Here is a 24,525-nt window from a genome sequence, read left to right on the forward strand (position 1 = left end):
AAGCAGCAGCCGGTAAGACAATCACTTCCTGATTGGAGGTGGAAGGATGGTTAGGAGCAGGTGGTAACATCTTTGGCTTGATGGATTATGTTTGAGTCGGTTGGGTCCACGACTGGTCAGTACATTCTGTCACGTGAGGATCGGGATTTGGACCCATACGCAGACATGACACGGAAGTTGTAGAGTAAAAAGTCTTTATTAACGAAAATACAAAGTAACAACAGAGATCTGAAACTGAAGAGTTTGAATCCTCACTCGAAGGTTTGATTTACTGACAACTGTCACTGAGTAACAAATTTATAAACTGTGAAATCATCAGGCTTATATGACATAATAAAGGACAAAGCACAAAAAGGACCATAGCAACTGCATTGCAACTGATGCAGCACGTCATAACACTCAGTTCCCAAGCACACTTAAGTGTTGTTAAAAGGAAAGGCGATGTAGCATAGTGGTAGACATGCCTGTCCCAACTTTCATTGTATTCTGTTTTTATTTACGTTTTACACGTCCCGACTTTTATTATTTCATCAATTGGGCAACACAAGTTCATGAATAAGTCCTGCAAAATACCATACAGGGATCTACTGTTTTTCTAATATCATTTGATTAGTTTACATTTATAAAGTTTATTACACAGGCAGAACAATAAAAGTTAACTTCTAGTAACAGGCAAATGCATGGGAGAAAAACTACAATTACAAGCCTTAACATTGGTGATCCCATTAATCAATAAGAAACAGATCATCTGAATATAGTTTTTATATAGCTATCTTTTCAAAGTCAAATAATAAAACAAAAACAAAAAAAAACACATATACATACAGTATAGCCAGGAAGTCCTCGAATTACGACGTTGAGTGTCTCGATCGTGTCTGTTTGCGCGCCAGCAGTGTCTTTGCCTTTTTCACCCTCCTCTCCCTTCTTTTCCATCCACCTCTCAGCAGTAATTGTAAGTACAGCATCTTATGTTTTTATTTGAATGTATTTTCATTTTTTTATATTAAGTATTTTGACATAAATTTCGACTTCAACGGTGAAATCTGACAAAACGCGGAAATTCGGGTTACATCGCCAGTGTAGGAACGGAACTCGTTCGTAAATTGAGAACCTCCTGTGCATGTATGTACATATGTATGTATATACAAATTGAATGAGGCTACTGAAAGGCACATGCAGTGAGTCTGGCTGGTTAATACAACAAAAACGTCCATCTACGGTTTTTATTTGTTTTTGGCTGCCAGTGGTTTGCGGCTGATCTTCTTGCTCTTGTCATTGCTCTTCTTTGGAGGTTCTGGGTTGGCCTGCATGTGTCTGCCATAGAGACTGAGGAGAGGAAAATAACATTTTGTTAAGGGGACATTAAATAGAAATAAATAGTTGAAATGTTTGTATTCAAATAGTTGGTTGTGCGGCATATCTGCCCAGCCATCAATTATGAAATTAAACAACCGGGTAAATAGTTTGTCTAGAAATACACTATCTACCTATTCTGTGAGGGAGACATGAAAATTCATAACACCCACACAGTTTCTCTGTCATGATATGACACAGCTACAGTAGGTTGTGCAAAAATACAAAATTGTCAAGTAATTGACAGACGACAATGCAGCTGATTTTGGGAGCCCGAAAACGATCATTTTTTTTAAACCCTAAACTTCGTCACCTGGATCACCCCTACGTTTGTGGATTCGAACTGCCTTCAAACAGACTTTCTGGCGCTTCCCCAGAGGCAAGTCGGATCGACCCTCACACAATCAACAGGGGGCCAAACACTGACTTGGCAGTGCTGGACAAAGACTGACCCCAAGAGGTCAACATGGAAACTGCAGCTTTAAATTTCCCATTCCTTTTGGTCAATCAAAATTACCTTGAATTGAAACATATTCGAATGTGTGTTTGTTTATTGTTTACTGTGATATTCCTGCTAACTTTGCATCGATGAATCTGCTTCTCAATGGTAATAAATCATTTGCCTGGTCAGGTTTATGACATAACAGTGTAGATTTGGTCTAAATTCATATCTTTGGCTCCTAAACTTAGGACGCATTCAGAATGAGATGTTTCCAGTTGAAGCATGAAAATTGATGCCAGTTACAAATTGTAAAATGCACAAAGGTTTTAAACAGGACAATTCAATAGACTCAAATCTAACCTTAATATCACTAATTGAGGCTCACCTGAAACGTGAGCTGGGGGGTGTACAGCACTCCCCCCGCCCTTTTTGTTAAGAAGATAAAAGGTCTGACCTTTTGTCCCCTAACGCTCTCTCCTGTTGCTCTCTTCAGGGCGACTTAACCAAGTCTCTCCCACATCTCATTTTTAAAATCTTTTGGCTGCATTTTTGATTGCGCTCCCACGCGCGCCAAATCCGCCCGGAAACCTCCAGCGGTTGACCTGCAAAAGCTGAGGATCTGGGTTCCCAATTTCCCACCAGTCACTACGCAGATGTGGCAGACGAGCCGAAATCCGACTCTGGGGAGCAAAAGCTGAAGCGACACGCCGGCTTTGCCATCCTTTCGTTTGAAGGCCAGCAAAATCACCACTGGGTGGTCCTGGCTGCCTCCTTTTTCTTTTTGTGTGTACTCTTTCCTTTCTATTTCCTCCATCTGCAAACAAGTGACGGTCCTTCCACCTGCTCCTCACATGAGACTTTGCTTATCAAACAAACATCAGTGACTACTTTGCAGCTCGCCAGAGCTTTTTCAGCATACAAGATTGGTAGTGAATGCTCGCAAGCAAACTTTGTGCATTTCATAAAACCCGTCACCTTCACTCTAGTCATCCTTACACCTTCTCATGCTCATCTATCAGACGTCCTATTTTTCCCTTACCTCCCAATTATTTCGGATATTCTTTTTTTTCCCCTCATTTATTTAGGCTTGCCATATCATAGTATTTTTTGTATGTTTCACTAGTTATAGTTAATAAACATTGTCCATATACAGAAGTCAAGTGTGAATTCTGTGTTTGGGTCAAGGTATTAACCTCTATTTTAAAAGAACTCACAACTTATTTTATTGTAGCACCTTCACATTTCAAGACTGATTTAATGAGGTCTTTCGTCAAATTCCTTAAACCTAAAATTTTGACGTGGTGCCCCTAGAGGCTAGCAGCAGTAATGCAGGCATTGCTCCCGGTCCCGGTCGCTATCTATCTATCTATCTACGCATTTTCACTAAGCCAGTGTGGATGGATTCCAGAACGCTGCACTTGCATTTCAGTCTCTACAACATAAAAATCCTTGAGACAGTGACGTGGTAATTTGAGTTCTTGTGTCACCGTCATAACCACTGCCAGCATTTACAACAACAATGGTGTTGTATCTTGTTAGGTTCCAGCTGCCAAAGCTCCTGAGTATGATAGTGCTTTTACAGCGAAATATTTTGCTCCTTTACTACCACCATCAGCAACAAGTGGGGATAGTATATCCCACATTATCTTGAAGGGCAACAATGTTTGGGTAATTGGGTGTATTACAGAATTTCCATGTTTTCATGTGGACACACACATTTCTTAAAATCATTCCTTGTTTACGGGAAACTTTGAGAACATCTCCATTCACAAATTGTTTAAATGCATAATTTGAGTGTATGTAAAGTTAAAGTAATGACAAAGTGTCTTTACAAAATCCCTTTCTCATTATTTTGGCATTTATAAAACAGTATTACCAAATTGTATTTGTAACTGACCTAAAACAGGAAAGGTTTAATCTGATTTCATGTCAGATAATGAGGAAAAAAAACACGTCTGACACAAGTGCATGTAGATGTCTGGTTTCCACTGTACAGACATAGTTTGGCCAAAGATCAAGTAAAGACTTAAATTGTGAAAAAGAAAACGAACCCGTATTAATTTATGCATGTCATGCAGCTAGACCAATGAGTAAAAACGGATTAATTGCATAAAATACACTGATCATATGCATGTGAATGTGTGACAGTGTGCTTATACATACTATTTGTAGGTCTCAGAGCGAACATATTCAAAAACATGCGAGACTCCCAGTTGGAACTGGTCAGAAATGGGAGTGACCCAGGGATTGTTCTCCGCTTTGAAGACCTGCTTTGGACCAGTCAGATCCAGATTACCTGAAGATGAAAAAAAGGACATTTTTTTTTTGGTCGACTTTCTTTGGCTCCGATTTCAGCATTTCAAGAAGAGGCATGAAATAGCATTTTTCCTTTAAAACATTCATTGGCGTGATGCTTCGAGTTGGGAGTTTACCATAGTCTTCTATGGGCAGTTGATAGCGCTATGGAATGTGCTCAGGGACGTGCTTTGAACAAAATTTGTCCCGGCAATATTCGTTGTCGGGCCGTAACGCGCCTAAAAATAATCGGCGCCAAAGGGGGGAGTTTAACGTGCAGCCGTCATGTGCTGAAAAGTTGTCAAACGTAGTCAGCTGGACTATTGTGGTTGTCTAAGACGTTTCGTCTCCCATTCAAGAAGACTTCCTCATTTCATACACAGACTGACACAGCCACAGACAGACAGACACGGAAAGACACAGACAAAGAGAAAAAGAGTGTACCAGTTTGGTCAAGTGTTGTTGCATGAACAGATGAAGCCTTCTCGGATGAGAGGAGAAACTTCAAAGACAACCAGAACAGTCCAATTGCAATCGATTCAATGCCCTGACAATAAAATGTCCAGGATGAATAAGAACATTGAAAAGCACACTTTACAAGGTTTTCTAGGAGTCCTCTTCATCATGCTATTCAGATTTTGACATCATAAGACCAATGTGACACTTAATGGATCAACAGTATCAAACTATAAACAAGAGCTGCGAGCAGCTAGGGAGAAAAAAAAAGGAAATTTAGAGGGTTTAGAGTTGGGCTCCAAGAGACGTTTTTGTTGGTCCTGGGCTGTTACATCTACCTTCAAAATTTCATATATCTTGGTGACACTTACAACCAGGTCTTGCTTCGCTAAAAAATTTGTGGGGGTGAGTGTTAAGCAATTTTTTTTTCTAAATTTCACAATAACCTAATAAAATGTTAATGTTGCCAGGCTTAATATGTTTGCAAAGTTTAATCAGTTTTTGTGCATGTTTAGACCCTCAAAAGTAGCTGTGTTTTCTTGGCATATAGCGCGTTGCCATGTCAACAGCTTTTTGCGAAAATGTTGGATGTACTTAGTCGTTTCTGACTTTGGTGCGGTGTGTGTGACAAGCTGAGCGTCGGAGCCGTAGTTAAAGGCAGGAGAGATGCAGATATTGCAGAGGTGTTTTATCATATTTGAAGGGCAACCTCTTTTGATTTTAATAGCATTTTTCAGCAAAGTTCAGCCATACTTTCACAGCCAAGGCGGCCCGGGCAGGACTGTCGACCCCGTGAAGGGTGACCATTGCCACTGCAGGCGCAGCAGCTGGGGAGACCTGCGTGAAGGGCCCAGCGTGTGTCCTAGGTTGTCGCTACGTGTGCCTGGCAGGGGGGACTGGCAGGTCCGAAGACGAGACAAATCCGGAGACGACAAATAAGCCGGCTAACTTTGGCCGCGCATCGGACCGCCAACGAGCTGCCTGGCGCCAGCCCCGTAGCTCAGCCCGCAGGGAGAGGCTGCGCACTGCGCCCACACATTTCCTATTGGTCCTCATTCTTTTGTGATTCTTTCACATGGCAAAATAAGAATTGAAATTTAGCACGACATTTGACAACATCTAAATTTTGGGGAAAACCGGAATGTTAATCCCAGTTCCCAGTTCCACTTGATTCTCGGTGCCCTACTTATGAGTAGTAAATATATATATATATATAAATATATATGTATATATATATATATATGTATATATATATATATATATGTATATATATATATATGTATATATATATATATACGTATATCCATGCTAAATTGCCATTGACATTGGCAGTAAATGGTCAGATCAGTCTGGTCATTACCAAGCTCCGGAGGTAGTACAGTCAGTCTATTGCCCTGGATGTGAAGCTCCTTGAGTTGTACCAACTCCCCAATATCCTTTGGCAGTGAGATCAGATCGTTGTCCCGTAAACTCAGCTGGGTAGGGGGAAAATGTATTCAGTTATTTAAAATCATCACATAGACAAAAGACTAACATTTGTATGGTCTTACATCAAACAATCGTGAGGGTGGAAGTGACACTATCAAACTGTTATAATGTGAACTTGTATGGGTACCATAAAACTTTTTAAAAACGTAACATATTCAATCACCTTCAATGAGCTATCACCTAATGGTGGTGGAGGAGTTTGTGTGTTTTCAACGATCCTCTGAGCTAAACTTCCTGGGGCTTTGTGCTCCCGACAGGGTCACTCATGACAAACAGGTGCTAGGTGAAGAACCAGACAAAGTAAGGCTCAATAACACCCTTTGATGAGGAAAAAAAACTTTTGGACTTCGTTTTCCCTCGTCCGGATGTTGGTCACTCTCGTGGCTCGTTGGGTCTGCTATGGATTATGGAGGCATTAGTCAGCAAACTCACGTTTATTAACAACCAAAACACGTTTTTTTTTTTTTAATGCCCATGGTTGACATCAAAAAGCAAGAGTGCACGTGCTAACTCACGGTAACTTGCGACAAGGGTTGCCACGAACTTTGCTAGTCGACTAATCGCCAAGTAGTCGCAATAATCTGATCATATGTAAATCACGGCATATCGCACCAGCAAGTCCATCTTCTTTAACCTTAGACAGCTGGCTAAGGTAAAGGCCCTCCTTTCCCATCAGCACTTTGAAACAGTCATCCATGCCTTTCTTACATCTCGGCTATATTACTGTAATGCACTTCATTTTGGAGTCGGCCGGTCCTCTCTCAAACGTCTCCACTTGGTCCAAAATGCTGCTGCTCGCATCCTGAATGGAGCTCGGAAGACGGACCACATGACCCCAATTCTGGCCTCCCTTCACTGGTTCCCATAGCATTTTAGGGTTCAATTTAAGATTCTCCTATTCGTCTTTAAATCATTAAATGGCCTCGCCCCGGCGTACCTCTCCGAGCTCCTCCACTCCTATGCATCTTCCTGCAGCCTCTGGTCTGCGGACCAGGCTCTGCTCGAGGTACCGAGGACCAAGTGGAGCCTCAGAGGGGATCGAGCCTTTTCGGCTGCTGGTCCTTCCCTTTGAAATGACCTCCCATTGGATGTTAGGCAAGCCCCCTCTCTGTCCACTTTTAAAACCTGGTTGAAGATACATTTTCATTCTCTACCTTTTGATCCGACCTGAAATTTTCATCTCTTTTCCGGTGTCTGTTGTATCTAGTGTTTTATGTTAATTTATTGATTCCATTTTGTTGTATTATGGCTCTCTTATTGTTTGTATGTAAAGTGCTTTGTTACAGCTGTAGCTGTTGTGAAATGCGCTATACAAATAAAATTGCACTGTATTGTATAAGGATACAGCTTGAATTCTTTAAGGTAGCCTATATCAATATAAATTAATAATAAAGACAGTTAAGATGATAGTACAGTCAACTTTGATAAAACTATACAGCTTGTACCAGTATTCTTGATAGACCGATTATGGGCCGAGCCGATTATCAGGGTCTATATTTGGCATTTTGGCGATTATCAGCATCTGCCTTTTTTTATAAATCCTATGGCCGATATGCGATTGATTAAAAACTGAGTTATTTTGGCTCTGATAGCCACAGCACATGTTTCTGTTGCCTGAGTCTGTGGCTGTGACGCTCTCCGGCAATGACCCGCCCACAGCACCATCTAATGGGTTGCTCGTGCAGTCAACAACAGCCAATCAGCAGTCAAAGATGCTTGTTGCACCGAGAGTTTGCACTGCCTTACAAGACTCACGCACACGGAGAGGAGAAAATATTGCGGTCCAACAGCTACTTGTAGACCTTGCGTGGGCGAGGTTCTGCCGGTGGTGGGAGTTGAAACTCTCTCTGACAGGGGATTCTGTCAGATGTTCGCAGCAAACCCTCACAATACGTTTGGGTCTGCCAGGTAGGATTGGCATCTGACCTCAAAGCCAACACACCACAAGGTGGTGTGCAGTGGACAGCTCCACCCCTCTCTTCACCTGAGTCCAAGACATGCGGTCGCAAATCCGATGACACAACCACAAAGTTGATCTTCGAACTGTGGCCTAGGATGTGTTGGTACCAAGTGCACAAATGGACACCCTTATATTTTAACATGGTGATGAGCACTTAAGTACAGTAACAGAACGCCACTCGGGTTCTGATCGGGGGCCGTTCCTCCTAATCACGCCCCTCCAGGTAGCACTGTCATTGCCCATGTGAGCACTGAAGTCACCTGGCAAAATGATGGAGTCCCCAGAAGGAGAACTCACCAGCACTCCTTCCAAGAACTCCAAAAAGAGTGGGTACTCTTAACTGCTGTTTGGCGGAAGGAGGCTACCCTCTCTTCCACCACAGTGAACCCCAATGAACAGGAGTTAAGGGGGGGGGGGGCAATACGTATGCCCACACCTGCTCTGTGTCTCTCACCGTGGGCAACTCCAAAGTGGAAAAGTGTCCAAACCAGGGGTGTGCGCGACTAGTCGTTTAACCGTCTACGATTTATTATTTTTGTATTTTACTAGTCGCGACATAAACGCGGCATTAAGTATCACGCATCTTTGTGTCCCACACGTCTCTGCCTCGGCCTCTGCAAACATGCTGAGCACCAAGAGAGAGAATTGCTCCCCCCCCCCCCCCCCCCCCCCACGAAAAAATCTATTTTTTTTTTGTGTAAGTTTTCTTATTACATTAAAAATGCAACCTCTGTCTTGTCTGCTGTATGAACACATGCGTCGTCAAAGTGGCCCGCCTGCGCAGCAGAAGAGACGACGTCACACCCGACGTTGTGTTTGCGGAAGTAAATGTGGTCCAACGTGTCAGGGCATTTATACAGTCAAGTGATTAGGTAGCAGGTAGAAATAAATACAGTATTTGGGGGAAATTATGAGGCGAGGCTTTATTATCTCATTTCACGGAAACATCGCTAAAAATGACGTCACGTCATAACCGTGCTTAAAAAATCAATCTATCTGAGCCGTGGCTGAATTACTACGATCGCCATAAATGTCCACTTTAGGCTTCACGTTTCAAGTGGGATTAAATTAAAGTAAAATATAAAGTCAATACCCTGCGATTGGCTGGCAACCAGTTCAGGGTGTCCCCCGCCTACTGCCCAAAGACAGCTGGGATAGGCTCCAGCACGCCCCGCGACCCTTGTGAGGAGAAGCGGTACAGATAATGGATGGATGGATGGATAAAGTCAATAGTGTTACTCAAAACAACTTTGCAGATTCGATCCCCCTGCTGCCAGCACTTTCCCCCCGCTTGCACGGAGCGTATCTTGGGCTCGTCAATGTCGTATACAGTATATGTGACCTGGCCGTTCAGAACGCGAACGCATTCGAAAAGATCGGATACGTATCCGATCTAGGACCACATATGAAAGCGACCCAGGTCGCAGTTGAAAAAATCGGAATTGAGCCGATCAGAATGTCATAAAAAAATCTGATACAGGTCGCATAAGGGTAAAAAAATCCTATCTGGGTCGCATTTGCCTGCGGTGTGAACCTAGCCTAACATGGTGCTAGCGAATGAGACACTGCTGGACTGGGAGTCGGTACCGTTACTCATTACATTATTCATAATAAATACCATGCATTGCATTGGAAAATGCATCAGAAATGTATTTCTCTTTCAATTGTTCACCTTTATTCAGTCAGTTGTTGTTCCATCAATAGAATTTAAATTAACAAACTGTCCTTAATATTAGGGCTAAAACAGCCCCTAAATACACACAACATTTGCAATCTAAACTTTGAATTCAACATGTATTAAAATTCAAGTTTTCTTCCTTATAGACTAGTCGACTAGTCGCAACTAAAATTTGAGACTAGTCGGCGGGCAAGTTAGTCGAAATTCCCATCCCTAGTCCAAACCCTCACAAGAGGACGGATACCAGAGCCCAAGTTGTCGGAACTTCTTGATTGTAAAGTCGCCCTTAGGCCTTTGAGAGATGTTTCGCCGAGCGCTTTTTAGGCCTTAATGAGTCAAATAGATTTTAAATACATTTTTCATGAATCGTTACATCCCTCTTAAGTGTGTATAAGGAATAAAAGTGCAAACATCAATGGCATCTGATTTTCTGAAAAAAAGTTTCAGCCTATTGAGTATCAAAACAATGACATACCCTGTATGTACGCAGCTATACTAGACATTTTGGACGCTTCACGTAATCCCTGTGACGTCACTGCCTCACTAGACTAGTTAGTTAATTTCGGACTTGCTTACCGGTCTATTGTGCTGTAAAAATGCCAGATGGCATCGCCAAGTATTCCCGTAATTTAGATATCACTCCTACAGTCAGGTTTCATGCTCTGGAAAAAAAGAGCTATTAACAGCGGAATGGCTGACAATACAGTCAGCCTGCAAGCCTCCAATGTGACTTCCATCACAATTTTACATCTGTAACACATAACCGATTATCACCAAAATTAATGTGTGCATGTGATAATTGTTCTCTCAAAATATCAGAACTAAACTCGCAATATTTGGTATTAAAGCCACGTTGTAAGACGCCTGTCCATATTTTCCTCAGTGACCAACGTTCCAACACTTTGTGAGCAAAAAACATGGTCGACTGAAAATATTAGAATGAAACTCGCAATATTTTGGAAGACGGTCATGTCGGAAACATTGCCTCACTAATATGCAGACGCATATTAACGCTTCTAACGTGACTATTTTCCAAAATATTGCGAGTTTCGTTCTAATACTTTCAGAAATCAGATGCCAATGAAGTTTGCACATTTAATCCTTAAACACAATCACTCATCTAATGCTGGAAAATGAAATGTAACCGGTCTGTTCCTTGAAACAATTCAAGCTGTAAGATAATGATGGTCATACAAGATTGGCTGCTTGCTGGTGACATATGCCGCTATTTACATATGATCTGATTAGTGAACGCTATTTACATATGATCTGATTAGTGGACTAATCGCAACTACTGTTGTACTGCGAGTCGCAAAATAATCATTTGTGGCAGCCCTACATTTTATCACACAATATATATGATGTAGGTGTTGGGCCAAAACCTCACACCAAAAACTCACATTTTGATGAATTTCATATTTTTTCAAAAATATTTGGTAAAATTTTTGGTATGTCCACACATCTGGGTATTACTTTTGTGTTTGTTTGTGTGTGACAAAGTGTTTAAAATGGCTTGCTCTGTTTCATGATGCAATGACAATGGTTGAACTAACTTGCCATTTTCTCCTGAAAAGTGACTATTTCAGAGGTACAAGGCTTTGGCCCGACTCCAGCGATATACTGTAAGACTGTAATGGTAATGGCGGTGACTACTCACATCTTGCTTTGTAATCAGAATGGTCGTTACATTTGACACATTGCAACACTGTTCACCTGCGATTTACATAAATCGCAGCAAAAGTAGTTACCAACAATCGGCTGCTCATTAAAAGTAGTTGAACAAACCCACATGTTACTGGACTGTTCAATGGCTCAATATGCCAAAGTTTCACAGAATTGATTTTGCCATTAACTTACTATTTGCAGCTTGGTCATCTTTCCAATGTCAGCTGGCAGGACTTCAAAATCATTATCACTCAGATATAGAGCACGAAGAGTTGCTGCAATACAATCATCAACGTTAGTTGTGTGTTAGGTTTAGGGTTAGCGTAACCCTAAGCCTGTAATCATATTCCAGTACTGTTTTGCAAATCCAAAGGACCCAGTATTAGTAGAATCCAGGATCTAGTATTAATATCCACACACAAAGACACACGCACGCACGCACACACGTGAACACACTTGTATATAGCACAATGTTCAAACATTTTGGGCAAATGTTAAAATTGTAAATATATACTTGAAAATACATTGTTTTTGGCCATCAAAATTGCCTTTTCAGATTTTTTTTTTAAATAAGATAAGTACTGTTTATATATTTGAGCTGTCATAAAAGCAAAAAATATTGATGTCAAAGTTGAAGTTATACTTGAAATATGTCTTTTCACAAAGCCCTTGATTTCAGTTGGGTTTTTTTCCCCAGAAAGAAGATTTTCAATTAAATTGCCTATGTTCGACTGCAGATTACTGAAGAATGACAAACGCTTGGAATAAACTTTTTTCTGATGAAAGACAAGAGTCTTTTCTTTCTTTTGGTAGGTTCCATGTCTATATAGCCATAGAAGAGCGGGCCTTCAAAGATGGGTCAAAATCCTCTAAAAGGGCTGGCACTCAGGAGCGTGCTACGAATGGCTGTATATCTGTCAACAAAAGTTGTAATTTGCCTTTACATATCTGTATATAATCTTACACATTACACATGTATTTTCAAATGGCTGCTGTCACGAACGGAAATCAGCAATATACGGCATACTTGTTTTAAAAGGTGTTTCCACCTGTACAAATGTACAACTTGACAGGTAAGTGGCTGGCATTTAATGAGTTCAAGAAATACATTTTTTATCATCTAAAGAAAGAAGTATTTTTTTTTTCATGCGTCAACATAAGAACGCTCAATGTGGTCTTAGCTAGTTAATTGTAATTCCCAGAGCTGGGCACTTGACCCTTTTTGCCGGTCTGTCCTCCGTCTGTGACGTAGGTACCCCTCTGTCCTCATCCTTTAAAAGCGCTTCCGTCCTTGCATTTTGTCGGTCTGCACCCCTCCCCCACATCCCGCCGCCTCCCAAAAAAAAAACTAAAAACTCTGTTTTCTGATAAGCATTATTTAAAGATCATTAGCTGGCTATTTTCCTGTGCACATCCACTTACCAACTGGGAGTATCGTGAGTGGATTGAATTGTTTACAGTTGTTTAACCAAGATAGCATTTAGCTGCAACAAAAGCCTGTCGTGATATGATGAAGATGATGATGATGCCGACTGGAGCAAACCAGACGACATCAAGGTAATATTTAAGATTGAGTAATAACGCAATATAATTGCGTTTTATTGCAAAACTTTTGCGTTTTAACTTAAGATGTTTTCATTTTTTGAATGGCTGACTCCTTTGGCATTCTCCATGGTATTACATGTTGAACCACTAGAGGGCAGAATATGCATGTGCAATGTGACTACTGGTAAGCACATGAAAAGCGCTGTGCAGACAATTAATGAAGGCGGCTCCGTAGAAGAGAACATGCAGTGACTGAATATTTATTTGCATTAGCTTTAGCACAACTAAAGCTACGTACTCCTCCAGCAGCGGACAGTCAAGCGACATGCTGACGTCACTCGCCGATGTTGGTTCTGACACAGCTCGCGCTACTTGGGTCTCATCACTTGTCATAGTCGCGCTGTATCTCCTGTTGAAAAATCTCCAGCGCAGTTGGGTAGCTAGTGGGGCGTTTGAAGTGTTCTGAGGCAATTTTTGTCATTTGCCCATTGCGCTGAGTCGGTTGAGATGAACTTTGTGACCATGTCACACTCATGAGGGACAATTAGTGGGCCAGACTAAAATCCACCTCCGCCCTTGCTTAGTCCGACCCATATTTAAAACTTGTCGCCCCCGTCCTCTGTACAAAAAATGGTCCTGGACGGACGGACTGCCCAGCTCTGGTAATTCCCATAGATAATGTCAAACAATTGGGTGGCGATGTGCATTTAAGTATGCATCTGACTGGTCGAATTCAGATAAAAGCATACAATTCCACAAGAAAATTATTGCATGTCTTTGTGATATGCATATTGCATAGGTCATTGTCGCGATATTGAGATTTTTTTCAATTTATTGTGTAGCCCTATAGGTAGCTTTCTTTTTCACACACTTTACAGAAAAACATACTATTTTCCTCAAAGTGTCTAAACCAAGGGAATTTACACAAACAGACTTGATATGATGACTCGTCTCCCAATTAAATGTTTTTTGTTTTGTTGTTGTTACAGTCACTCATCCTGCTTTGGTTATTTTTTTTGACAAGCTATGTCCCCTAATGACAAATGTTTGTGCTTGCATGTGTATTCACTCACTGAGATAGAAGAAGTTTCCAGGCAAGGAATTTTGACTCAGGTTATTGTAGGTGAGGTCCAAAACTTCAAGCGCTGGCAAAGAACCAAAACCTCTGGGCAAGTTGTAAAGGCGGTTCATTCTGTGCACAAATTTCAGCAATTGTTTTACCACAGATACAAGGAAGCACAAGCAAACAGTATTTGACACCAACCATCTCATCCTTTAGGAATAGAGAATCAGTTATAGAAATCACACAGAAATAATTATGTTCACTGACCGTCTGTGCTAAATTTTATTCAATTTTTCATGTTCAAACACTGAAAAAAATGATAGGTGAGGCACCGATGAGCCACGCCTCAACTTAGACTATCACTATCACAATGCACTATCCCCACAGACTGCATTGGCGCACTCAATTGGCACATGACTATTCAAGGCTCAAAATAAGCGGTTTTGCGTTGCTGTTTTCCCATCAAAATAAATTGTTTGCGCCTCGTTATAATACATGTTGAATAGCAAAACCGAGACTCGAAAGGCGAGACATCCATCAAAATAAGGTATTAGAAGACAATGAACCACAAGATGGTCCCCAAAAGCGTCACTGGGCTCGGAGGTCGAGGGAAGCTCTGTGTTTCTTACACTGAAGCAGCTAGCTAGCAACAGATTGAGCTGGTTACTAGTGCACCTGACCGCGTTGCCGAGTTGCTCCTAGGTCACTAATCACCTCCGTATATCAGTCTAAGTTGCACTATATGGCAACATTGCAAACTATAGCCCATGAAATGCACGGAAGCTTTCACACAGACGAAAAATCAATTTTCGCCCACTGCCAAGAAATAATAATACAGTACAGACAGTTCACATATTGTATTGTACAATAATATTTACAATTTCTTTTTTTTATAATAAATTGGTACAGATTTAAAGAACAAACGGATACACCTGTTTTTCCCGAGCGGTCTCCTATCCAAGTATTACCAGCATCTAGCACAATATCAGGAGACATACAAGAGAGACACATATAAACTTGAACTTAAACAATGCGCATTCCTATTTTAACCGTATCTTTTTCTTTTTTAATATAACACTGACATTGGGGCAAAACCTTGTAACTCCAAAATAGTCACTTTTCAGGAGACCCCAAAAACTGCAAGTTTGTTCAATTATTAGCATTGCATCGTGAAAAAGAGCAAGCCATTTTCAACAATTTTGATTGGTCAATAATGTGTAAAAATAACCGTGCATGTGGACTGAGCGGTAGTATAGATTTTTGAAAAAATATGAAATTCACCAAAATGTGACTTATGAGGTTTTGGCCTGACACCAGTGATAATATAAACAGCTGTAAACACCTATAAAGGACCCTCGTAGCCCTGGCAAAATTGGGGTACTGGCACGTTGGGATACTAGCACATTGGCATTGGAATTTTTTTTTTTGAATTTATTTGTTTTTTTAAATGTGCACTAGAAAGTACAGCAGATTAAAAGCAACTGATAAAATATGACATCTATAAAATGGCAAAAATTAGGCCAAATTTGAAAGGAAATTAAAAATGATTTTGACTTCTTGTTAAGTTTAGAGCAGTGCTCTAGAGACTTTTTGTAGATCTTGGACTGAAGTGCATATGCCACCAACTTTTGGTATAGCATGGTGAAAAGTTAACCGGGGCAGTTTTGTTAAAAAAATTAAGTGGGCGCAACCAAGCCATTTCTTTTTTTAATCCCACAATAAACCAATAAAATTGTGATTACTTTGCCAAGCATGATGTGTATGCCAAGTTTCCTTTGTTATTACGAATGGTTGAGCCATTTTTTTTAAAATTGCACAATAATCTAACAAAATATTGATAATGTTGCCAAGCCTAATGTGTTTGCAAAGTTTCATGAGTTTTTGTGCATGTTTACATCCTCAAAGTAGTGTTGTTTTCTTGTTGAATGGCGTGTTGCCATGCCAACAGGTTTTTGCAAAAATTCTCAAACTTTGTGTCGCAACATGATGAAGGACAGAAACTTTTATGAACAAATATGAGCTAAATCTGGTCAAACTGCAAGGAGAAAAAACATAAAAGAATGAAATATATATTTGCTTTAGCTAGTAGGTGGTGATGAAAAATAAGTGCATAGATGTGTTCAGGCCTGGGCTTTTATAAAATGTGAGAAATCTCTGGACCTGTTCAGATTCAAGGTTCAGCATATGCCTTCAGGAGACTATTTTGTAGGTCTTGGCCTGTTACATACACCACCAAATTTTCGTAGGTCGAGGATGAAACATACCGGGGCTGCTTTGTTAAAATTTTGCTGGTGAGCCAATTTTTTAAAATTGCACAATAAACTAATAAAATATTGGGGATTTTGCCAGGCCTGATATGTTTGCAAAGTTTCATGAGTTTTCATGCTTTGTTTAGGAACTCAAAATCAGCAATGTTTTATTGGCTAACTGTACGTTGCCACGGCAACTGCTTTGAGGCGAACATGCTAGATGTGGAGTTCTGGGCTGGTGTGGTTACACGTGGTCTGCGGTTGTGAGGCTGGTTGGATGTACTGCCAAATTCTCTGAAACGCCTTTGGAAACGGCTTATGCTAGAGAAATTAACATTCAATATACGAGCAATAGCTCTGGTAAAGAAGAAGTGTTGACTATCACAGATTTAGAATGGTTTGAGAGAAATGGTGATATTGTGTATGTGAAAAAAGTTTTAGTTTTAGACACCTGTGATATGCACATCAAGTAGATTGAACACGTCCCAAAATATGAATGAAGATTGAAGATTTTATGAATGCCCCTTTGCAATTGAATGGTATTTTCAAGGTTATTGTGCCCTGAATAATGGCTATACAATTATGTGCAAATGAGGCAGAGAATAGTCGATAAAAAGAAGCATGTGTTGTATGAAACATGCATGTGTAATGTACCCAAGATTAAGGTGTTTCAGCTTCTGAAGACTGCTAATTTGAGTTGGTAGCTCTTCAATTTGGTTGTTGAACATGTTAAGAACCTCCAGATTTTTCAGTTCGGAGATGTTAGCAGGCACCACTGGAAAACAGTAGAAAGACAAATGAATATTGTCGGTCACAGACATATCTTTCATTCTAAAACCCGTAAAAGGAGAAAGTCAATTCTAAATTAGGATAAATCAAATGAGCATGAATCAAAAATATCTTAAATCTAGTACAGTGGACCCTCCCTATTTTGAGGGGACAGAGCACCACCATGAACACTTAATTTGCATGAATAAATGACATTTATAATAGTGATTACAAGTGTCTTTACTAATAGTTTAAACCCCATCTATTCAAACAATAGGGTAAATGAGGGTCTGAAAATGTCTGGTACCGAATGAGTTAATAAATTATGAAGTGCAAGTGATTCTATAGTAAAATTGACTTGATTGGCAGTTTTCCAAGAGGACGTGGCATGTTCATTCCTCAACAGTCATGCCAGCTCATGGCGTAGCGGGTGGAGCGTTCGCTCCGATTGTGCATTGGTAAAATGTATCATGACATTATAACAAATAAAAGTACAAACAACATTGCATTAAACACATACAATATTTTATACATGGCTTACCTGTCAGCTTGTTGTGACTCAAGACCAGTTGAGTGATGTTGGACAAAGTGACTAAAAAAGAAAAGGAACATAAAATCAATAATAATTTTTAGAGTTGTCCTGAAACTTTTTTTTCTCCTCCGATATGATACCGATATTGCGGAAGACTACTGTCCGATACCGATATCGTCCGACACGATATCAGCAGGAATGATACATGCTTTAGTTTATTTTTTAGTATGAATTGTTAGAAGAAACTTCATCAAGTTTGTTGGCGCCATAATTGAGTTATGTCACGTGCTGTTTTGGTTGCTATGGTAACGGGCTGGTGATTGGGTCACATGTCGTCAGTAGTGAATGCCGGGTAATTTAAATCGGCGTGCTTACCAGCTGTGGGCAGAGAGAGCCGGGCTGGTAGGCGTAATTTTTGTTGACCGCTAAACGCTACACTTCTCTAAACGCTACGCTTTGCTTTGCTACACGCAACCATCCACAGTTTCATTATATCATATTGTGCTACCATCGAACCATCCGTGAAAGTCACAGTTTATTAAAACCATTCAAAGCGCAATTAAGTCATCCATACCGCTTATCCTCACAAGGGTCGCCGGGCGTGCTGGAGCCTATCCCAGCTGTCATCCGCACTCACAATCACATCTAGGGGCAATTTAGAGTGTTCAATCACCTTACCATGCATGTTTTTGGAATGTGGGAGGAAACCGGAGTACCCGGAGGAAACCCACGCAGGCACGGGGAGAACATGCAAACTCCACATAGGGAGGCCGGAGCCGAGATCGAACCCGCGACCTCTGAACCGTGAGACGGACATGCTAACCAGTTGACCACCGTGCCGCCACTTCCTGAACAATTTATGTTAATTTTCCTATTGTGAAAATTCTGTCAGGAACATTAGTGCGGGACTGCGCATGAGTGCTTTCCTGTATATTTAATTACATCAACCCATTAAAGCCTAAAGCGCCAGGCTCAACAGCTCCCCTAAACCTAAGGTCGTCTTTGGAATTACCGTTGAAAACCTGAAGTTTTCCCAGAAATTCAACACAAAGTCCAAAGCTCCTGCGATCAATGGCATCCGTCATTATGACTCCAAAGAATTCCAGAACATCCTCTACGGGCTCACGACACAGTCACGTGTATATTCTGATGCATTTCATTGGTTAAGAGAACAAAAATTTGATTAAAAAAAAAGAAAAAAAGAAAATTACCTATATGCTCTCCAGGCTTTAAGGGTAGAAAGACGGTTAATGCTTCAAAGAATAAATCACTCACAGAATTATTTACTTAGCTCAAGCCCCTAGCACACTTGCCATCACAGCAAGCAAGGAATGGTACTACATATGTATTACTTCACTTAAAGTGAAAGTCAACCCCAAAATTTAATTTACCATAATATATTCTATGCAGCCCCACTAGTCTAAACATGGCATTCTGATTTATAAAATGTTACCTATTTTCTGAAGCTGAGTCATGTTTGGTCGTTACCTGAGCCCTGAGCAACTGCGATGCCATTTTCAGCCAACAGCAAAAACTTTGAAGCAATTAATGGTTACTAGAAGTAAGGAGAGCAAATACTCAGGGAGACAGTCTTTATAACACGTCTCTTTCTTTTTGTAGCGGCTGTTCGTCAATTTGACTGCGCAAGTTGCTGGAATTTCCATACAGCGTCAGCGAGACTGTGAAGTGGCTACGTTTTATGCACCAGAAAGGAGTGGTGGAGTACCAAGGAAAGTAAATCATTTGTTGTTTTCCTATCTGTTTTGTTCATATTGAACTGGGTCCTATAGTTCCAGGATTACCTGTCAAGTGCAGTGAAAGTATAGTAACACAAAGAAGGGATTAATTGAATTAATAATGATTTCACCACTTTAAAAGGAAAATGCAAAATTTTCTACCAATACTGTAGCTGGTTAAGTTAACTTGTAATGAGCATATTTAACAACGTAGATAGTGTGGGCTATAACAGTGTTTCTCAAACACTGTGCCGCGGCACACAAGTCAGGTGTGCCATGGGAATTTATCTAATTTGTGTGCCTGAGAGGTCCAGCACCTGGCAGCGTAATCATGTAGTTACTACATTGTACTGCTCTTCCATGCCTGCAGATAGCAGCAGCAGCAGGTAGCTAATTGTCTTTGTGTAGAGACAAGCGAATTAATGACGCATGGATGCAGCGACAGGTGGAGAGCAGGATGACAGTGACAATGATGCATAGAGGAAAATTGCTGACTCTGAACTGGAGCCTGGACAAAATCCAGATGCAGATGAAGCCCTAGTATGAGTGGAGGTCAAAAGAAAGCAAAAACGTCCAGCAAAGTTTCTGGCACGAGGCAATACAACAAAAGCTATCTTGCATTTGGATTTACTTTTAGCGGAGATGCAACGGCACCAACTCCGTTGTGCTTGGTATGTGGTGAAAAGCTCTCCAACAGTGCTATATGGTCCCAAGTAATCTTAAACGCCATCTTCAAACAAAACAACCTTCACTTCAAAACAAAAATGTGGAGCATTTTGTTCGCCTGCGTGAACACATGGAGAAACAAGCAACTTTCATGAGAAAAAACGCAAAGGTAAACGAGAGAGCCCTTAAAGCTAGCTACCACGTCGCTGAACTTGAGGCCAAATGAAAAAAGTCCCACACTGTGGCAGAGCAATTAATAATTCCAGCCTGCAAAGCCATTGTAAATGAGATGTTCGGACCCGAAGCGACTAAAGAAATAGCCAAAGTCCCTCTCTCAGCTAACGCAATTTCCAGACGTATTGATGATATGTCTGCTGACATCAAAAGTGTGGTTTTTGTGCAACAAATTTGCGTTGCAACTTGATGAATCTACGGATATAAGTGGGCATGTGTGTTTGTATACGGAGACTGAGACAAAATGAGAGAAAACGTTCTATTTTGCAAGGCTTTGCCAGGAAAATCAACAGCAGAGGAAATTTTTCGGGTCACATCCGAATATCTGGAAAAATGAGGACTTAAGTGGGAAAACTGCATGAGTGTCTGCACTGATGGAGCTGCAGCCATGGTCGGGCGCACCAAAGGCTTTGTAAGCAGAGTGAAAGAAAAAAACCCAGATGTGATCATTACGCACTGTTTTTTACACCGTGAAGCCCTCGTAGCCAAGACTTTACCAGCAGACCTCGTTCCTAGCAGTGTTGGATGATGTTGTGCGCATGGTAAACTTCATGAAGTCCCGACCTGTGAAAAGTCGCATATTCGCGGCTTTGTGTGAAGAAATGGGAGCGGAGCATAAAGCCATGCTGTTTCATACGGAGGTCCAATGGTCGTCGCGAGGCAAGATGCTGGCGTGTGTGTATGAGCTGCGAGAGGAACTTAAAGCGGAAGTCAACCATAACATATTTTTTTCAAGAATATGTTCCCAGCAGGCCCACTAGTTGAAACACGACATTATGATTAATTTTTCATTTGTGGAATATAAGTTAAGAAACAAAGTTGAGAGGCGCACGGTGGTCGACTGGTTAGCACGTCCGCCTCACAGTTCAGAGGTCGCGGGTTCGATCCCGGCTCCAGCCTCCCTGTGTGGAGTTTGCATGTTCTCCCCGTGCCTGCGTGGGTTTCCTCCGGGTACTCCGGTTTCCTCCCACATTCCAAAAACATGCATGGTAAGGTGATTGAACACTCTAAATTGCCCCTAGGTGTGATTGTGAGTGTGGATGACAGCTGGGATAGGCTCCAGCACGCCCCGCGACCCTTGTGAGGATAGGCGGTATGGATGACTTAATTGCGCTTTAAATGGTTTTAATAAACTGTGACTTTCACGGATGGTTCGATGGTAGTACAATATGATATAATGAAACTGTGGATGGTTGCGTGTAGCAAAGCAAAGCGTAGCGTTTAGAGAAGTGTAGCGTTTATCGGTCAACAAAAATTACGGCTACCAGCCCGACTCTCTCTGCCCACAGCTGGCAAGCACGCCTATTTAAATTAGTTTGTAATGAGTTTGCACGTTCTCCCCGTGCCTTCGTGGGTTTTCTCCGGGTACTCTGGTTTCCTCCCACATTCCAAAAACATGCATGGTAAGTTGATTGGACTCTCTAAATTGCCCCTAGGTGTGATTGTGAGTCCGGCTGTTTGTCTCTGTGTGCCCTGCGATTAGCTGGCAACCAATTCAGGGTGTCCCCCGCCTGCTGCCGAAGACAGCTGGGAAAGGCTCCAGCACGCCCCGCGACCCTTGTGAGGATAAGCGGTATCGATAATGGATGGATGGATGGGTGGATGGATAGATATATATATATATATATATATATATATATATATATATATATATATATATGTGTCATGTCATGTCATCTTCCAAACCACTTATCCTATACAGGATAGGGGAGTATCTGGAGCCTATCCCAGCCGTCAATGGGCGAAGGCAGACTACACCCCGAACTGGTCGCCAGCCAGTCGCAGGGCACATTATATATATATATATATATATATATATATATATATATATATGTATATATATATATATATACATACATATATATATATATATATGTGTATATATATATTTGTGTATATATAAATATATATATATATATATACATATATATATATGTATATATATACATATATATATATATACATATATATATATATATATATATATATATATACATATATATATATATATATATATGTGTATATATATATATTTGTGTATATATAAATATATATATATATATATATGCATATATATATATATATATATATATACATATATATATATTTGTATATTTATATATATATATATATATATATATATATATATATATATACATATATATATATATATATATATATATATATATATATACATATATATATATATTTGTATATTTATATATATATATACACAAATATATATGTATATATATATATATATATATACAAATACATATATATATATATGTATATATATATATATATATATATATATATATATAGCGAGAGAGAAAGAAAGAGAAAGAGAGAGAAAGAGAGAGAGAATGAGAGAGAGAGAGAAAGAGAGAGAGAGATGTCATTGGGGTATAAATAGTTAATAGGTACTATACGAGAGCTATTGAGATTGGTCATCGCCTCATGTAGGCGACAAAAGTGACAAGAGTTCAGAAAGTAGCAAAACATGCAACTGTATGTTGTCACTGACCAGTTTTGTATATCATCATCCAACCCACCCACCTTTAAGAAGCAGTATTGAAAAGTTTTATTATTTTTAGCTGCAACAAGATAAATTCGTAGTCAACAAAAATAATATGTATTGGTTATAGCTTAGGTATATCAGCCATACAAAGTATTCAATTATCGGTAGGTTTAAATTTGCTCGTGCATCAATATTTAAAGTATTTGACGATGACGTGCAATATATTTAATTTAATTATTCAAGAGAATAAACGGTTTGGATAATAGATGGGTGGAAGTATTGTGTATTTTTACTGTCGAGCATTGTAGCGCAAGGTAAATGTTTAAACTATGCATAACCGTACGACGTTCCAATAATATTAAATGTACTGCTTAGGAATAACACTAACCTTGACTTATTTAAACTTTTCGGTCCAAAGTCGCTATTTTTCCCGAAATTTCAGGGGCGTAATCGGTACAGAGACACAGTGTAGTATTTTACTTCTTCACTTCATAAGGAGCTTGCAGAGTAAACGAATTCATTCTTACAGAGTCCGGGTATATCCAGCATGTTCGAAATGCCTCTGTCACACATTTCAACGTCTGGAAGGTTCTTCTCCCGACTCTCATCCACTATTTTCTTCAATGACTTTGACATTTCTGATGATGAAAAAGAGAGACTGTTTAACAATCCATTCAAATTTCATTGCTATACCGTATCTCACACTCAGAAAAAAAGACCCACACACACAAATACAACCAAGGCAACACAGCGAATAGGAAATACGAAACTTACTGTTGATGAAGATGGGAATTAAACAATTTTTTAATCGCGTCAAACACTAACTACGCCTATCTTGAGAAACGAAAATGACCATACCAAAAAAGGATATGGCACACGACCATTGTTCTTCTTCCAAAATTGTTTTGGCAGGCTTCACGGGGCAAAAGCGTAATGCTGCCCTCCACAGGCAAGACCACAGACATACAGTCCCACCAGAGACCCCATTCAAGACAAGACGAGATTCAAGTTTTTTTTCCTCCTTCTTTATTGTAAAACCCAGATGATATAAAATTAATAAATAAGGAGAAATTGTAGTAACCCGTGCAAATACAAGAACAACTACAGCTATCAGCCAAGATAACAGTCAGAAAATACACAGAAATAAATTAAAGGAGGTGGGAGAAAAAAAAAGAAAAAAAGTTACGCTACAACATGATAGGGGCACAAAAATTCACAGAAACACCTCTAAACTGCTGCAAATCTCCATTGTCCTCAGAGCCTTTTGTTTGTAATACTTAATAGAACGTATGTACTGCCTAAATTCATTATAAAAGGAGCATGGCTTTCTGCCACGGAATTTACAAAAATGAATACGAAACTTTGACATTAGTACCAAAAGATTTATCAAATATGTATTACTTTTTTCCACATTATCTTAAAAAAATATTTTTTCCACGATTGGGACATCCCTTTCAATATTATTATGAATAATGTCACTCGACCTCAAGAACTCGACCCGTTAGCAAAATAAGATGAAGCTGAAGCTGCAGTTTTGGAGTCTGCTTCCGCTGGGTTTAAGTTAACACATCTGATAGTCAGGGGTCAGGAGCTCCCACCTGTGGAAATCCAAAACACCTTTGAACGAACGAAAGAATATGTACAGAGGCATATAGTCAACCCAGTGATCCAGCCAAAGCCTTGTCAAAAACCAATATAGGAAGAGAGCACGCATTCAGTTAATCCAAGAGATTCACGAGTGTTACAACGTGTTCTGCTTACATCATCACGGGACTGTCAGACCCCTAGACCAGGGGTGTCAAACTCATTTTTGTCGCAGGCCACGTCATAGTTATGGAGTACCTCGGAGGGCCGTTGCAACCGTGAACCCGTAT

At 40.2% G+C, this 24,525-nt stretch overlaps 1 protein-coding gene across 1 annotated transcript; it reads right to left on the reverse strand.

Moving 5' to 3' along the window:
* Nucleotides 1-177: 177 nt before the first annotated feature.
* rsu1 (Ras suppressor protein 1) lies at nt 178-23,540 on the reverse strand. The gene is made up of 9 exons (XM_086021462.1): nt 23,426-23,540; nt 23,179-23,289; nt 17,504-17,554; nt 16,849-16,969; nt 13,956-14,074; nt 11,530-11,612; nt 5,907-6,021; nt 3,959-4,091; nt 178-1,326 (listed from the first exon to the last, which is right to left on the reverse strand). The coding sequence occupies exons 2-9, from the start codon at nt 23,285-23,287 to the stop codon at nt 1,224-1,226; spliced, it is 834 nt and encodes a 277-aa protein (XP_085877588.1). The 5' UTR covers nt 23,288-23,289; nt 23,426-23,540; the 3' UTR covers nt 178-1,223.
* Between the last annotated feature and the right edge of the window lie 985 nt (nt 23,541-24,525).

Source organism: Filicampus tigris, chromosome 21 (assembly GCF_054856515.1).
Source record: "Filicampus tigris isolate MCC_2025a chromosome 21, RoL_Ftig_1.0, whole genome shotgun sequence".
NCBI lineage: Eukaryota > Metazoa > Chordata > Actinopteri > Syngnathiformes > Syngnathidae > Filicampus > Filicampus tigris.

Coding starts and splice junctions, on each gene's coding strand:
- rsu1 (XM_086021462.1), bottom strand. CDS start 23,287: ATGTCAAAGTCATTGAAGAAAATAGTGGATGAGAGTCGGGAGAAGAAC. Junction 14,075..16,848: donor CTGAAACACCTTAATCTTGG/GTACATTACACA, acceptor ATTTGTGCACAG/AATGAACCGCCTTTACAACT. Junction 1,327..3,958: donor CGCTCTGAGACCTACAAATA/GTATGTATAAGC, acceptor TCCTCTCCTCAG/TCTCTATGGCAGACACATGC.